Source organism: Motacilla alba, unplaced genomic scaffold (genome assembly GCF_015832195.1).
Source record: "Motacilla alba alba isolate MOTALB_02 unplaced genomic scaffold, Motacilla_alba_V1.0_pri HiC_scaffold_28, whole genome shotgun sequence".
In the NCBI taxonomy this organism is placed as follows: domain Eukaryota; kingdom Metazoa; phylum Chordata; class Aves; order Passeriformes; family Motacillidae; genus Motacilla; species Motacilla alba.
Genome location: NW_024037374.1, coordinates 4,573,807 through 4,588,606, shown reverse-complemented (window position 1 = coordinate 4,588,606; position 14,800 = coordinate 4,573,807). Strand labels below are relative to the sequence as shown.

General features: G+C 54.7%; 1 protein-coding gene across 1 annotated transcript; it reads right to left on the bottom strand.

Annotated features, from left to right (window-relative positions):
• Positions 1-1,492: 1,492 nt before the first annotated feature.
• Positions 1,493-7,649, bottom strand: LOC119696398 (toll-like receptor 13). Its single transcript, XM_038126102.1, has 2 exons — positions 7,506-7,649; positions 1,493-7,057 (listed from the first exon to the last, which is right to left on the bottom strand). The coding sequence occupies exon 2, from the start codon at positions 7,033-7,035 to the stop codon at positions 3,838-3,840; it is 3,198 nt and encodes a 1,065-aa protein (XP_037982030.1). The 5' UTR covers positions 7,036-7,057; positions 7,506-7,649; the 3' UTR covers positions 1,493-3,837.
• Positions 7,650-14,800: the final 7,151 nt, after the last annotated feature.

Genomic DNA, 14,800 nt, shown 5'->3' with positions numbered 1-14,800 from the left:
AGAACCCTGCTTCCTCTTCATCCCTCACTGAGAAAACTGATTTGGTCTTGGATTTCTTCTCTATAGGGACAACTGCTCCCAGCATATGTCGTGCCTGTGGTTCAGCTGCAATTGGAGTGACCACAGTGTCTGTTTCTCTGCCTTCCTCTTCCTCCCCCTGAGGGTGCTGTCTAGTGATGAGCAGTGGCTGGTAATTAGTAGCCAGGGCCCAGCACATTGCATAACTTTGTGCCTCTCTGTAGTCACTACAGCATTTTTTTTCATATATTTTATCACTTTACCAGGGTCCTGTAGTTACCAGGAGTGAACTTCCAAACCACTGGACCAGAGAAATCCTCCAAACACTGGCCCTTGTCCTTCCACATTTCATACCCTTCCTGACTATCCTCCCCCAAGGAAGATCTCTGAATGGCCTTTATGAAAATTTATTTTGTAATTTTAAACATGGTGTGGACCACACTGAGGAGGCCTGGCAGACAGAGCATCAAGAACATACTTCCCTCAACACCCAAAGGGAATTCAAAATTCTCAAAAGTTGTTGTACCAGGCCTGAAGGAGGAAAAGTTGGGTGAAAGGCTGCGGAAAATCATCCTCCCCTGTTACCCCCACAGGCTGGGCACTGTTATTAATGGACTATTATTAATGGACTATTATTAATGGACTCCACTCTAGGCAAGGGCAGGAGAGAAGCATTGAATACACATCCCAAATGACCCTGCCCTTGATGTTACCATGTCATAAACTGATATCCCAGAGTACAGCAACAAAGCAACCCTGATCCCTCTCCCTGCTCTGAAAAAGAACATATGGGAATACATACAGGGCATACAGGGTTAGGTACCACACCCACATGAACAGACCAAGCAACGTTGTGACCACTGGCTCTGCACATAATACGACAAAGGCTTAGATCACATTTGTTTTCAACCAGCTCTAGACAGGTCTGTGTTATCTCAACCCTTTGTGCCTCGCATTGGGCAGCAATTAAGGCTGTCATGTTTTAAGAACAGTATTCCATACTTTAATGCTTATACTGAAACCACACTGGCTCTTGCTTCCCTGCCCCCTCCAGCTGGAAGCACAAAAGGCAAAGATCACAGTTTAACACAAGAACGATTTACTGGAAACAGCAATGAAATAAGAAAACAGTGACAGAAACAATATTAATGACAACAGCTCATTAATAGACCATAATAAGACAAAGAATCTACACAGAAAGTCTGTGACAATACTGTTTCTTCTCAAAGAAAGAACCCCTTCCTCTCAGAGGTGAGGGAAAGAATCCTTTTCCCTTATCCCTGGCAAATAAGATGGTATTGAATAACTTCCTAGAAATGCCCACAACAATACCCCTCAGCTACTGAAAAAAAAAAACAAAAAAACCAACAACAAAAGAACCCAAACCAAACCAAACCAAACGAAAAGGAAAAAAAAAAAAAACCAACAAAAAACAAAACAAAAAAAAAACCAAAAAAAACAAAAAAACAAAAACAAAAAACAACAAACAAACAAACAAACAAAAACCCCAACAAAACAAAAAACCAACCAACCAAACCAACAAAAAACCCAAGAAAACCAAAACACCTCTATTTTAGTGACTCTATCCTGGCTGAAACTAGAATGGCCATGCTGGTGGGGAGACTTCAAAGAGGTGTGGGAAGATGGATGCAAACAAGAGGAATGAGAAGGTCTGAAAGCAGAAACACCTCATGGGGAGTGATGTGAGAATGGGGCTTGTTCAGGGGAAGGTTCAAGGGTGAACTCCACATCCTAGCAGTGCTGGTTTGGCAACTCCTTTTGTCTCTGCTGCATTGAAGAGGCTGAAACAGGGAGAAAAACTGCCATAAAGGGGAGTAGGGAGGGTGATAAGCTCTGCCTCATCCCAGCCCAGTCTGGGAGTGACTCCTGGCACAGGGGTAGCTGCAAGAAGCTCCCCTTCCCTCCTCTCCCCCTACACTCCTCTCTCTCCTGTCCTGGGGACACAGGGGGTGTGAAGATCCCAGGGTGCCACCTGCACAGCTCCTGGCTGGCAGCAGATGTGACCCCAAGTTGTCACAGAGCCTGCAGTGCTCCAGGATGCCTCAGCCCAAGTGCCTGGGGCTGCTTATATTGGGGTGTCTGGCTGCTGCACTGGGGATGCTGACCTCTGTGCCCGTTCTCTCCCAGCCCACATCACCAGAGCAGATCCTAGACATGTTGGCCAAGGGCAATAGAAAGCAGCGCAGCATCACACCAAGGCCAGTGCCACCTCCTCCCACTCCCATGCCATCCTCCAGGTGAGTGCTGCTGGCTGTGGTATTGCTCCAATCAGTGCTGGAAATGAAGCTAGGAAGCTGCTGAGATAACATCCCAGGGCTGTCCCACTCAGCACTGAGTTGGGAATTACACGCCCCAGGACTCTGACTGTCAAAGTGCTCCCCAGTTTCTTGGTGCACACTTGCCAGTGGATTTAAATTCCAGCCATGTACTTCCCTGAATTTGCAGGTCTGTCACCCTTGCCTGGGCAGATGGAGGCTCTGGCTATCACTTCAGCCTGTACCTAGTGCCTCATCCATTGCTACTTGTAGGGGAGTAATCCAGGGTCTGGATGTTTTTCCAGAGCCTTGGAAACCCAACCAGTTGTACCATCCTTCACCACTAAGCATGGGAGTTGCTGGTTCTTTTCCATAACTCTGTCCCTTCCTGCCAGATTCTTTCCCTGGCTTTGCTCCTTGTGTCATCTCCAGGTGTTTGGCTCATCCTCACAGCATGCCAGGTTCCTCTCCTACTCCTGCCCCATCTTCCAGTGTGATCCACTGACCCATTCCATGGGAAACACAGAGCCCTGGTCCTGTTGGTGCTACTTGCTCCAACCAACCTCCCCAGGGATGTGTGGAGCCATGGCTTCAGCTATCTCTCTCCTTGCAGATACAGGTGAAGCAGTGGGACCGACCCCGCTGTTGGCCTTGCTGGGAATCTGCATGCAGCCAAGGTGAGCCTGACTGACCCGGTGGGCTTGAAGTGAGCCTGGGTCACCAAGGACTGCAGAGAGGGGCTGTGGGAGAGCCCAGCATCAATCGCTCACTGCTGGCTCTCGACAGCGTCATGTGCCCGCTGGCCGGAGGTAAGGGAAGGCTGTTCCCGGCGCCTGCCACTGCTGGGCTCTGGCTGTCCAGAGGGTCGGGCCCAGGAGGGACATTCCCGAGTGCTCCAGGGCTGAGAGCTGAGTGGAGCTTTGGTCTCTCGGGACACAGCAGGCAGAGCCACATCCTGCTCTGGAACAACAGCTGATGCTCTTGTGGAAGGGCTTCCCTGGGCGGCACAACCCCGTGATCGCGGCCATGAGCCTGTGGCGCTGGCTGGCCTGGACACCTGCAGCATGGTCTGGTTTGCCAGCCAAGCCAGGTGCGTCCTGCTGCTGGTGGAGATCAGACGGGAGCGACACAGGGACCTGCCTGGGGCTCGGGAGCTGCTGAGTTGGGAATCAGGAGGGTGTGTGGCGGGATGGATTGGTGGGTGCCTCCCCTAGGCCACCAGAATTTCCCAGCCATGCGAGTGCCACTAGAGGCAGAAGCAGCTGATTGAGCTGTGGCAGCGTGTGTCGAGGATGACCCAGATGTGCAAGAGCTGCAGCTCCCACATGCTGGGAAAAGGAACTGAGTGATGAAGCATTTGCTGCATCTGAACACTGAGGTCCATCTTGCTTCCCTCTTTTCCTCCTCCTCCTTCCCCTTTTCCTCATAACTGTCATACCAACTACACATTTCTCAAAGGATAACCAGGGATTTTGGGACAAAACTACATTTTTTTGATTGGGAATGTCCCTGGGGATCCCCATTACACCAGGGTGAGGTTGCTCTAGAGCAGCCACTCTCTCTCCCAGCAACCTTTCTCCTCCTCCCCCGCCTTCTCCTCCTCTTCCTCCTCCTCCTTCTTGTTACCTTCATCCCCGCTGTGCAGAGCATATTCCCAAGAGAAAAGTCGGTGATTTTGGGGCAGAAAACTGCTTTTCTGAGGGGGAACCTCCACAGTGGTCCCAGTCCTGTCAGGGCAGCCTCCCTCCCTGCCCCCCATCTTCCTCTCCTCTTTCTTCTCTTCTTTCTTGCTGCCTTCACCCCCACTCAACAGGGCACCTTCCCCAGATAAAAAACAGTGATTCTGGGGCAGAAGGTTTCTTTCCTGAGGGAGAACTTCCCCGGGGGCCCCAGATATGCCAGGGCACCCTTCCTCCCTGACCCCCCTCTCCCTCTTCTCCTCCTCCTCCTCCCCCCCACTCAGGGCACACCTGAGCTTTGCCCAGAAGAGGGGCTGTGCAGGGGGCTCAGAGGGCCAGCGCAGGTGTGTGCGCTGCAGCAGCACACGGCGCATGCGGTGGAAGGCCGAGAGCTCGGCCTCAGGGATGTCCTCAAGGAAGATGAGCACAAGAACATCACGCAGCTCATCAAAGAGGCGATAGCTGGCCATCTGGATCTCTAGTGAGCACCACTCGCTGCGCAGGTACCCGCGGCTCACCACACACACCGTGTGCCGGCTGCTGTACACAGCGTCCACGATGTTGTCCACTATGGCGCGGCCGGGGCGAAAGTCACGGTGGTGCAGGCAGAGCCGCAGGGCTCCGCGCTCCAGCTCAGGCACCAACTCCTCCAGCACCCACCGCTCATCCCCGGAATTGTAGGACACAAAGGTGTCGTAGGTGTAGCGCCGCTGCTCCCGCCGCCAGTGCCCACGCACCCACGCACGCAGCAGAAAAAGCTGGTAGCGCAACTGCCAGTACCAACGGTGGTGCAGCAGCGGCAGCACCAGCAGCAGCAGCACAGCTGGTGCTGTCCCTGCAAACAGGTACCGCCCCATGTCCTGGTAGCACACATGCGTGTCAAAGCAGTGCAGGTATGCAGAGGCCCCACCCATCTCACCACACGTGTAGTTATACAGGTAGACCACCTGCACGGGCCCACGCGCCAGCCAGGCCGGCAGCCAGGCATTGGCACAGCTGCAACTCAGTGGGCACTTGCGCAGGTCCAGATAGCGCAGGGCGGGGAGGCGGGTGGCCAGAGTCACATCCAATGTACGCAGCTCGTTCTTGGCCAGGCGCAGCTCCTTCAGTTGTGTCAGATTGCCGAAGACCTCAGGGCCAAGGCTGCGCAGTCCTGCACTCTCCAGGTTCAGGCTGCGCAGTCGGCTCAGGTTTTTGAAGATGCCGGCAGGCAGGTGGCCCATCCCGCCGTTGCTGTCAGCCAGCGTCAGGTACCGCAGCTGTGCCAGGTCATCGAAAGCATCGGCGGGGATGGCTGAGAGCGAGTTCTGTGACAGGTAGAGTGAGCGCAAGGCACTGAGGCCCTGGAAGAAGCGTTGTGGGACCACACGCATCCCATACGGCTGCTGCGCCTGCAGCTTCAGGTCATAGAGGTTATGCAGGTAGCGGAAAGGTGGCAGCTGCTGCAGGTGTCGGCTCAGGTAGCGCAGTGCATTGGCACGCAGGTCCAGCACACCCAGTGTCACCTGCACCGGCTGGAATGCGGCCACCCTCACCTCCAGCAGCCGGTTGCGGTCCAGGTAAAGCCGGCAAAGCCGCGGGAGGCCCTGGAATGCCTTGGCTGCCAAGTGCCGCAGGTTGTTCCCACCCAGGTCAAGGGTCTGCAAGCGTTCAAGCCCTTTGAAGGCGCCAGGGAAGAGCACGGCCACACGGTTGTTGCGCAGGTTGAGGTCTTCCAGCTGGTGCAGGTCAGCAAAGGAGCCAGGCAGGAGGTCAGTGAGCAGGTTGTTGTCAAGGCGCAGGTGCCGCAGGTTGCGGAGTCCACGCAGCGCTTCGCGGTCCAGCCGTGCCAGCTCGTTCACATCCAGCCGCAGCTGCCGCAGTGCTGGTGCATTGTCAAAAGCACCCGCACCAGCCACTAGGATGCGGTTGAAGCGCAGGGACACATTGTGCAGCTGCTGCAGAACCGGGGTCTCTCTGCATGGTGGCAGCCGCTGCAGCAAGTTGTGCTCAGCCACCAGCTCGCGCAGTGCTCCATGCTGCTCCTCGTTCAGCAGCCGCCCTACGCAGCCCAAATGCCGCAGCCGGTTGCCAGACATATCCAGGGCACTGAACGCCGGACACTTGGCCAGAGCCCCATTGGGCATTGATGTAAGCTCCATGCGCTGCAGCTGCAGCCTCTGCAGCTGCTGTCCTGTCAGCTGCTGGCACAGGTATTCCAGGCCACTTTTGCCCACCCGTAGCCCTGACACGTCCACCTGGCGCGGGGAGATTCCAGCCACGCTCAGCAGCTGCACCACGTCCAGCGGGTTCCCAGCCAGGCGCAGGTATGTCAGGTTGTTCAGGCACAGGTGAGAGAGCGGTGCAGGGTCCGAGATGTTGTTGTAGGACAGGTCGAGCTCATGCAGCCCTGGGGGCATCACCCCAGGGGTGGCCCCTGAAAGAGCTCCCAGGGAGTTGTTGCAGAGGTGCAGGACCCTCAGTGTGGGCGGCAGCCCAGGGCCCAGTGTTGACAGCATGTTGCCACACAGGTCGAGCAGATCTAGGTGTGTCAGATTCCCCACAGCCATGGCCACGGGCTCCAGTGCACTGAGCCGGCCACTCCGCAGCCAGAGCGTGCTGAGAGCAGCCAGCGGCTGGAAAGCCCTGGGAGCCACCTTCTGTAGTGGATTATGGTCCAGCCGCAGTGTGCTCAGGTTGCCCAACCCAGTGAACACACCTGTGGCCAGCACTGATATGTTGTTGTGGGCCAGGTCTAGGTGAGCCAGTGCTGACAGCCCCCAGAAAGCCCCTGGGGCTAGGAGTTCCAGCTGGTTGTGGGTCAGATCAAGGGTGTAGAGCCGCGGCAGGTGGGCAAAGGCACCGGGGGGCACCTGGCGCAAGATGTTGACAGAGAGGTTGAGGGATGTGGCAGTGGAGGGGAGGTCACCCACTGCAGCCCCCACAGTGCTCAGGAAGCGCTGGATACAGCGGAACTGCCCAGGGTCCCGTGGCGCCTGGATGCAGTTGTGGAAGCCATAGGGAGAGACCTCTGCAGGCACCATCACCAGTGTCACCAGCATCACCAGCAGTGGGGTGCACATCCTGACTCACCCTGAGGAGATCCTGGATGCAGTGGGAGAGAGAGTAGGATGAGGCATGTCCTTGGTACCACAGAGACACCCCCTTGAGGCCCAGGGACTACACTTGGGGCTCAGGGATCCCCACTACCCTAGGGATCACCCTCGCAACCCAGGGACCCCACCACCATCCCAAAGACCCTACTCAGGGCCCAGAGACCGCTCATCCACACCCCAGCAGAACACCAGGATCCCCACTCTGCATCCAAGGACTCCTTGTCCACACCCCAGGGACTCACTCACACACACTCCAGGGATTCCCTTCAGGTCCCAGAGACCCCCTCCATCCACAGCCCAGGCAGACACACCCCAGGGACCTCCATCATGGCCTAGGGACCTTCCCCAGGGCCAATGAAACTCCACACTCCCCAAGGACCCCTTGCCCCCCAGTCCCCAGGGATTTTGGGGACCCCTTCTCCCCATCAAGTTCTCACCGTGCCACTGCCTCTGCTTTGAGTGATTTTGGGGTTAGAAACGGGAAGTTTGGGGTATCGCTTTTGTCACCACTGCCCCACCCATCTCCCTGTGACGTGGGTGGGGGAGGCCCCTACTGGACCGATTTAAGGGTCCCCAGGGGGCTGGCAGGGGTACGAGGCCACACAGCTGGGTGATCCCCCAGCGCAGACTCCTGGAATCTGGGGTGTCCCTGAGACACCCAAGCCTCTTTCCCCCCCGGCGTCCCCCCGCCCTGTCCCCCTGCTGCCAGGTGCTGCTCTCTGTTCCTCTTCCCCTTCCTCAGACTGAACCATCTGGTTTTGGTTCCTTCGGGGGAAATCCTGGGCTGTACTGGGTTATACTCTCTTACACTGGGCCATACTGGACTATATTGGTCTGTACTGGGCTGTGCTGGGCTGTACTGAGTCATGCTGGAATGTACGGGGTGCCCGTGGCCGCACGGGCTGCCCCGGGCCACTCTGCCCGGCACAACACGAGGCACCGGCACATCCCGGGACACCGGCACATCCCGGGACACCGGCACATCCCGGGACACCGGCACATCCCGGGGCCGGGCGCTACCCCGGTGCCGCGCAGGGGGCGTGGCCTGGCTGGGGGGCGTGTTCCGTGCAGCATCGGGGGCGTGGCCGTGGGGCGTGGCCAGCGCTCAGGGCGGGCCCTGTGGGAGCGTGGCGGGCCGGGCTGTGGGGTCCGTCACGATCGGGGGGCATTTGCGTCTGCAGGATTGTAAGCGGGCTCGGGGGATGTGGGGGCTGCAGGGACTGGGGTGCGTGGGGGAATTACGGGGGTGTGGGGGGCCTGCAGGGACTGTGCCGCGCAGCGGCCGCAGCTTCCACTCCGTGCGCGAGTGCTGGTGGTGCGCAGCCCTCAGCAAATGCTGGGCGAGAAGCCCCCATCTTCTTCCCAGCGCGGTGGGCTGGAGCTGGGGTACGAGATGGTGCTGGCCATCGGGGATTCCTTCCGGACGCGGCACCTCTCGGCTGATGAGTTCGGGGGGAAAGATATTGCGAGGGGGACTGGCGTGCATCGAGATCAGGGGGTATGTTGGGGGTTATGGGGGTTTGAGGAGACTTACTGGGATCTAGAGGGTCTGGAGGGGCTGAAGAGATTGGTGTACATCAGGATCTGAGGCTGTATAGGGAGTTATGGCGGTCTGGGGGGCTGCAGGGGTTGGGGATGGGGACGTATATGAGGGTCTGGAGGACTGTTTAGGGGTTTGGGGGGTTGGAAGGATTGGAGTGCATCAGTATGGGGAATATATTGGAGGTTATTGAGGTCTGAGGAAGCTGAAGGGGTTGGGGAACAAGGGGAATGTTGGTGAAGCTGTAATGCAGGGGGCGTCTGTGGATAGCCTGGTGGGTATTGGGGGACTTCATGGGGTGAACCCCTTCTCACCCTCCCCCCCCATCTTCCCCAGGCATCCTGGAGACAGACATCACCTTCCTCCTCGTCTTCATCATCATCCTCATGTTATTCATCAGTGAGCGGCTGGGGGAAATCTGACCTTCGAAGGGGCCTGGGGGGAGGCAGTGCTTTGAGAGATCCAGTGCTCATCCCCCCCAGTCCCCCCAGACCTGGTCCAGGGATGGCAGCTGCTCCACGCCACCTGCTCATGGTGGCTGCCAGCATGGAGCGTGAGAGGCGAGCTTGAGGGGCTATGGGCAGGTTTGTGGGGGCCAGCAGCAGCTGTAGGGACTGGAAAGTATTGGGGTCTGAGGAAGTCATATTGGGATTTGGGGGATCTTCAGAGATTGGGAAGTGTCAAGGTCCAAGGGGCATATTGAGATTTGATAGGGCTGGGGGTTCTGGGTGCATTTGGGGGGGGCTTTCACAGCAAAGTATGGGGGATATGGGGGAGGACAAGGGCTTTGACTTTGACTTTGACTATGAAGTCATGGGAGGTATTGAGGGGCTTGGGGGAGTACAGGAGATGTGGGGGTGCACAGACCCTCATGTGGGGGGTGTGATGAAGGGGGGTGCCCAGCCCTCCCCATACTCCCATGCCAGCCGCTCCCCCCACCCCATCAGCTTCCTTATTTTCTTCCTCATGCTCATCCTGCTGGGCAAGTGCTTTTCCATCTCATGTACTATGGAGGGTATGGGGAGGCGGCTGGGGGGCACAAGGGCAGCTGTGGGTCACTATGGGACAGTCAGGGGTCACTATAGTGCATTCGGGGGTGGTCTGTGGGGTAGTTTTGGGGTTCTCTATGTGGCACCCACAAGGCTGGTGCTTCCAGGGGCCACATCAGACTGGGGAACTCCATCCAGCTCTCCATGTACATGACCCGATACAGCATTGCTCTGCTCACCTACAAGGCCCAGGTGAGACCTCTACACCCACTTGTATTTGTGCAGTTTAGAGAGGGTTTGTGGGTATTTGGGGGGTTATTTTGGGATGCAGGGGCAGTTCTTTGACCACAAGGAGGTACTTTTTTAGGGGGTTCAGTTCTTTGACCACCATGAGGTGCTTTATGAGGTGAGGTTCGGGTGAGACCCATGTGCCCAGCTGTATTTGGGGAATATGGGAGGCATTTGGAGGGGTATAGGGTATTTGGATGGTGTTTGGCTTTGTGGGGTTTATCTTTGGGGGGAGAGGCAGTTTTTTGGCCCTGGTTGGGTGATGTACCCCTAAAAGTCACCTGCTGGGCACAGGCTCATTGTGCTGCAGTTCAGGGCCTTCAGCTGGTTATGCAATGCCATCATGATCTCTGTCACCATTGTCCTTGAGTACCGCTACTTCTGCCTGCCCTTCCTGGGGGCTTATACCCTCCGGTGAGTCCTGGGGGCTACCTGGAGGACACCTGAGGTCTCTCACACAGGGGTCTCTCAAGGGGGTCTCTTGAGGGTCTCACAGGGGTGTCACAAGGGTCACTCTCATAGAAGTCTCAAAATGGTCTCACAGGCAGAAAACTCATGCCATCATGCAGGCGCAGAATCCATCTCTGTTTCTGGGATGACAGAAGGATCCCAGCAGGGACTATACTGGAAGCTGCAGTGCTCCTGACTGGGCATGAGTGGCAGAAAGACGCCGTTGTCGCTGGCCTGGAGGGTCCGTGTATCCTTGGCACAGATCACCTCAGGAGAGGTATCTCAAGGACTCGAAAGGACACCATTGAGCTTTGGAAGAGCTGCTGTGGAGACAGAAGAAATTCAGACAGCTGAATCCCTTGCTTGAATCCTTGCAGAGGACCCGTCTGCTGGGGGACTGCTGAGGGATGAAGAACAGCAGGTACTGATGGCCAGCACAACAGTGTCCCATTGGCAACATGGCACCGACTGGGACTTCAGGAGCCTGTCCATGAGCTGATCCATGAACTGGAGAGCTGGAGAGCTCAGCAAGACTCACTCACCCCTCAGTAGCCCCACATGGCCCCTGCCGGAGTCCCGTGGAGAGTGGTCACTGACAGTGGACTGTCATGGCCTGAATGAGGTCACACCATCACTGAGTGCTGCCATGCTGGACATGTTGGAACTTCAGTATGAGCTGGAGTCCAAGGCAGCAAAGTGGTGCCACAGCAGAGGAACCTTTTGAGAAAGTGGAGAAGATAATCCAGATCCTCCTGACAGCTGGTTTTGCCATAAAACAGAGTAAAGTCAAGGGACCTGCCCAGGAAATTCAGTTTTTAAAAGTAAAATAGCAATATGGACATTGTCAGATTCCAGTGGATGTGGTCAACAAAATAGCAGCAACATGCTTTTGAACAAATTAAAGAGGTGATTGTTCCTACAGTAGCAGTTGGACCAGTCAGGACAAGGTGTGGAAAACAGGCTCCACACTGCAGCCAGGGAGAATGGTCCATCCTGGAGCCTCTGACAGAAAGGACCTGGGGAAGTTTGAGGACCACCCTATGGCTCTTGAGTCTGGGATACGAAGGATCTGAGTCCAGCTATACCCCTACACCACCCTGCAGGTACTGGCAGCTTATGAGCAGGTTCCATCTGCTTCAGAAGTGATTGGCACCAAAGCACAGCTTCCACTGCCAGTGCTGGGCCTGGATGTTCAAAGGGAAAGGCATCTTGGAAGTCATTACGAACTGGCCCTGGGGCCAAAGTTTCAGATTATCATCAGAAGGGGAAGAGGTGAAGGTGGCACGTGCTAAGGAGGCCCTGACTACCAGAGAATGGAAAGCGTCACTCTCTCTTTACTAATGGTTCCTGCCATATTGTAGGGATGCATCAAAAGGGGAAAGCTGCTGTATGGGGTCCTACCTGACAACTTGTGGAAGCCACTGAAGGACAAAGTGGATCCAGTCAGGTAACAGAGCATAAAGCTTAAAGCCTAGATGGCTTTGGGTATGGCTGAATGAGAGAAGTGGCCGACACTCTGACTCTGCACTGACTCGGGGATGGTGGCAAATGCTCTGTGGGGTGGCTGGAATGATGGAAAAAGGACAATTGAAAACACAAGGGAAACCCATCTGGGCTGCTGGACTGGGGCAAGACGTCGCTGCCCGGGGGAGAAGTTGGCCGTGAAAGTCCTTCCTGTGGATGCTCATGTGCCCAAGAGTCGGGCACTGAAGAGCATCACAACAACGGACAGGGGGATGGGGCTGCTAGCATTGAAGTGTCTCAGGGGGGTCTGGCCTGGCCACACAAGGGTGAGTCATTTCTGGCTCAGTGGGCCCAGGATGCCTCAGGTAACCAGTGTTTCAGGGGCAGATGAGAGGCTGCCCAGGCGAGGTAAAGACCTTTCTGTTCTGGAACATTTTGTGTGGGAGCAATCCTTGGATGGATCCAAATTTTGAGCTTGGCACCAAATTTAGGAGGTTGGGCTGAGAAAGTGAATGAAAGCACATTTCCTTGGGAGGAGAAACACCTAGTCCTACTGTCACTGCTGCAGATGATTGTCGACCCAGGAAAGGAAAACGCAAGCAAAGACCTATCTCTCCAGGCACCTATTCTGTTGGAGAAATCCTTGGACATACTCATTAGTAGAGGTGGTTTCCAAATTCCTTATATGTATTCCTGAAATTGAATGACACTGTTTTTCCTTGGAAAACAAATCACTAGTCACAGTGTTTTAGGATGAAAACATTTTGCTGTCTTTCTCCTCCACCTGGCAGATGATCATCTGCAGCACCATCAGTCGGACAAGGTGTTTCCTTTCACAAGAATAGGTACTGTCATTCATGTTGAAGAACCTAGTTGCAGCATTTGGAGCCGAGTTCCAGTATTGAATACATCTCGCTCTTAGACGTTGCTCTCACACCAAACAGACTAGGACAGAAAAGTCCTGCTGGCATTTTCCTCTCCTCTCCAGTTTATAATCTGTGATTGGCTGCTTTCCTTTCCGTGTAAAAGCACTGTCATTCCATTTCAGGAGTTAAACACACAATTCTGTAAACCACTTCCAATATTGAGTATGTCCAAGGATTGCTCCCAAACAAAGGCTCCAGAACAGAAAGGTCTTGGTAGCATGTCTCTCTGCTGGGCGGATGATCCTCTGTAGCACCAACATCAGGACTGGGAGCTTCACTTTTCTAGGAAAAGTACTGTCATTCATTTTCAGGGCCCAGGTTCTGGCATTTGGATTCAAGCTCCAATATTGAGTGTCTAAGCATTGCTCCCATACAAAAAATGTGAGAACAGAAAGCTGTTGCTGTCTTTTACCTTCACTTTGCAGTCATCTGAACACCACCAGCAGGATTATATGTTTGCCTTCCCAAGGAAAGGTACTGTCATTCATATTCAGGAGCACAGTTGCAGCATTTGGAGCCACACTCCAATATTGAATACTTCCAGTGATTATCTAACACAAAATGATCCAGGGCAGAAACATCTTTGTGACCTTTACCTCCCCTGGGAAGCATATCTGCACAAGAAACAGTGGGTTATGTCCTTTCCTTCCCATGGAAAATCACTTTATTCCTCTTCAGGAGTCCACCACCTTATTTTGGATACAATTTTCCAATATGAAATATATCCAAGGATTGCTCCCACACTGTCGGAACCCAGGACACCCCTCTGGGTGCCCTGGATGGCCTGAGCCACTGGCAGGGGACTCTGAGACCCTGGCATGCAGCCAAAGACACACGTGGTGTTTCGATCTTAGCCCATGGAACAAATTACCAACTCTGTATGAAGAATTACAAGTCACAAAAGTTTAGGTATTGTAGTAGAAGTAGTCACAAAGTGAAGAGAAGGATTTTTGAGTGCTGTACATGGGGGTCAGAGGTTTTAAGATGGAGGGATTTGGGTGTGCCCTGTCCTCCTTCTTTCTCCTTCCTAACCTCCATGTCTTTGGTGATGTTGGCACTCACAGATTGGTTTAGAGTAGAAAGTCACCATTCAATATAGATGATAGGCACTGGGGGAAAAGTATTAACATGTAATACGTAATATATGATATAAAAGATGGCACCAGCCCCCTGGGAGGGCAGTGTGCCTCTGGCTGACCTGCTGAGCAGACCGCAGCAGCTCAGGGATGTTGTAGTGCACTAAGTAGTTAGTTGTTGTATTGCACTGGGTGATTTGAAATGTTATGTCACATGGATTGTACCCTTTTCCCCTCATATGGTATGTTCCTCATTCACCCCCCTGGCGGTCAGTGCCCTTGTAACCCCTCCCCTTGCCCCTCCTCAGTGGTCTCCCACTGGCTGCGGCCCTCAGTCTCTGTCCCCATTCCTCGGGTATAAATGTTCTCTGGGATTGGACCACTGCCTCTTTCTCCACCTGGGTGGTCTACCACGCAGATGTCCTTTTCCAGCCAATAAACAGGACATTAGAACCACGTGGAGAAAGAGCGCTTCTCGTCTTTCGCTTCGTCTATGTAATATCCGTGCGGGCAGAGTCCTAAACTAGCCGGGATTGGACTTTACAGCCTGCAAACCCACGGATATTTCACAGGGAGAAAATCTTTTCGATAACTTACAATAAACAACCTTGAGACCAGACGACTGAAAACTATTGAGTCTTTCTTTGAAGGCACGGGTTGGAGCAGAGACTTTTCCACCTTTCGGGGTCACCCTGACCTGGGGAAGACTCCGACACCACACAGTATGTGTCAGGTCAGAATATTGTTGCTGGATTCTACCTCTGTTGCAGTGTGATGTCATAGCCTGCCTCAGTTATCCGGGTCCTTCCCCAGGTGCCAATAACCTCTCCTTTCCCCCCACCCTGACCCCTGCTGAGTGCTGTTTGTCAGTCCTGGCATTCCAGAAGGGCTTCGAGTGATTGGCAGAGTTCAAAAGATGCTTTCCACCCCTGGGGGCCGTTGGCCCATCCAGGTGTCCCTTTCACCTGAGACCTGCCCACCCTGTACCTGGTTGGTGGG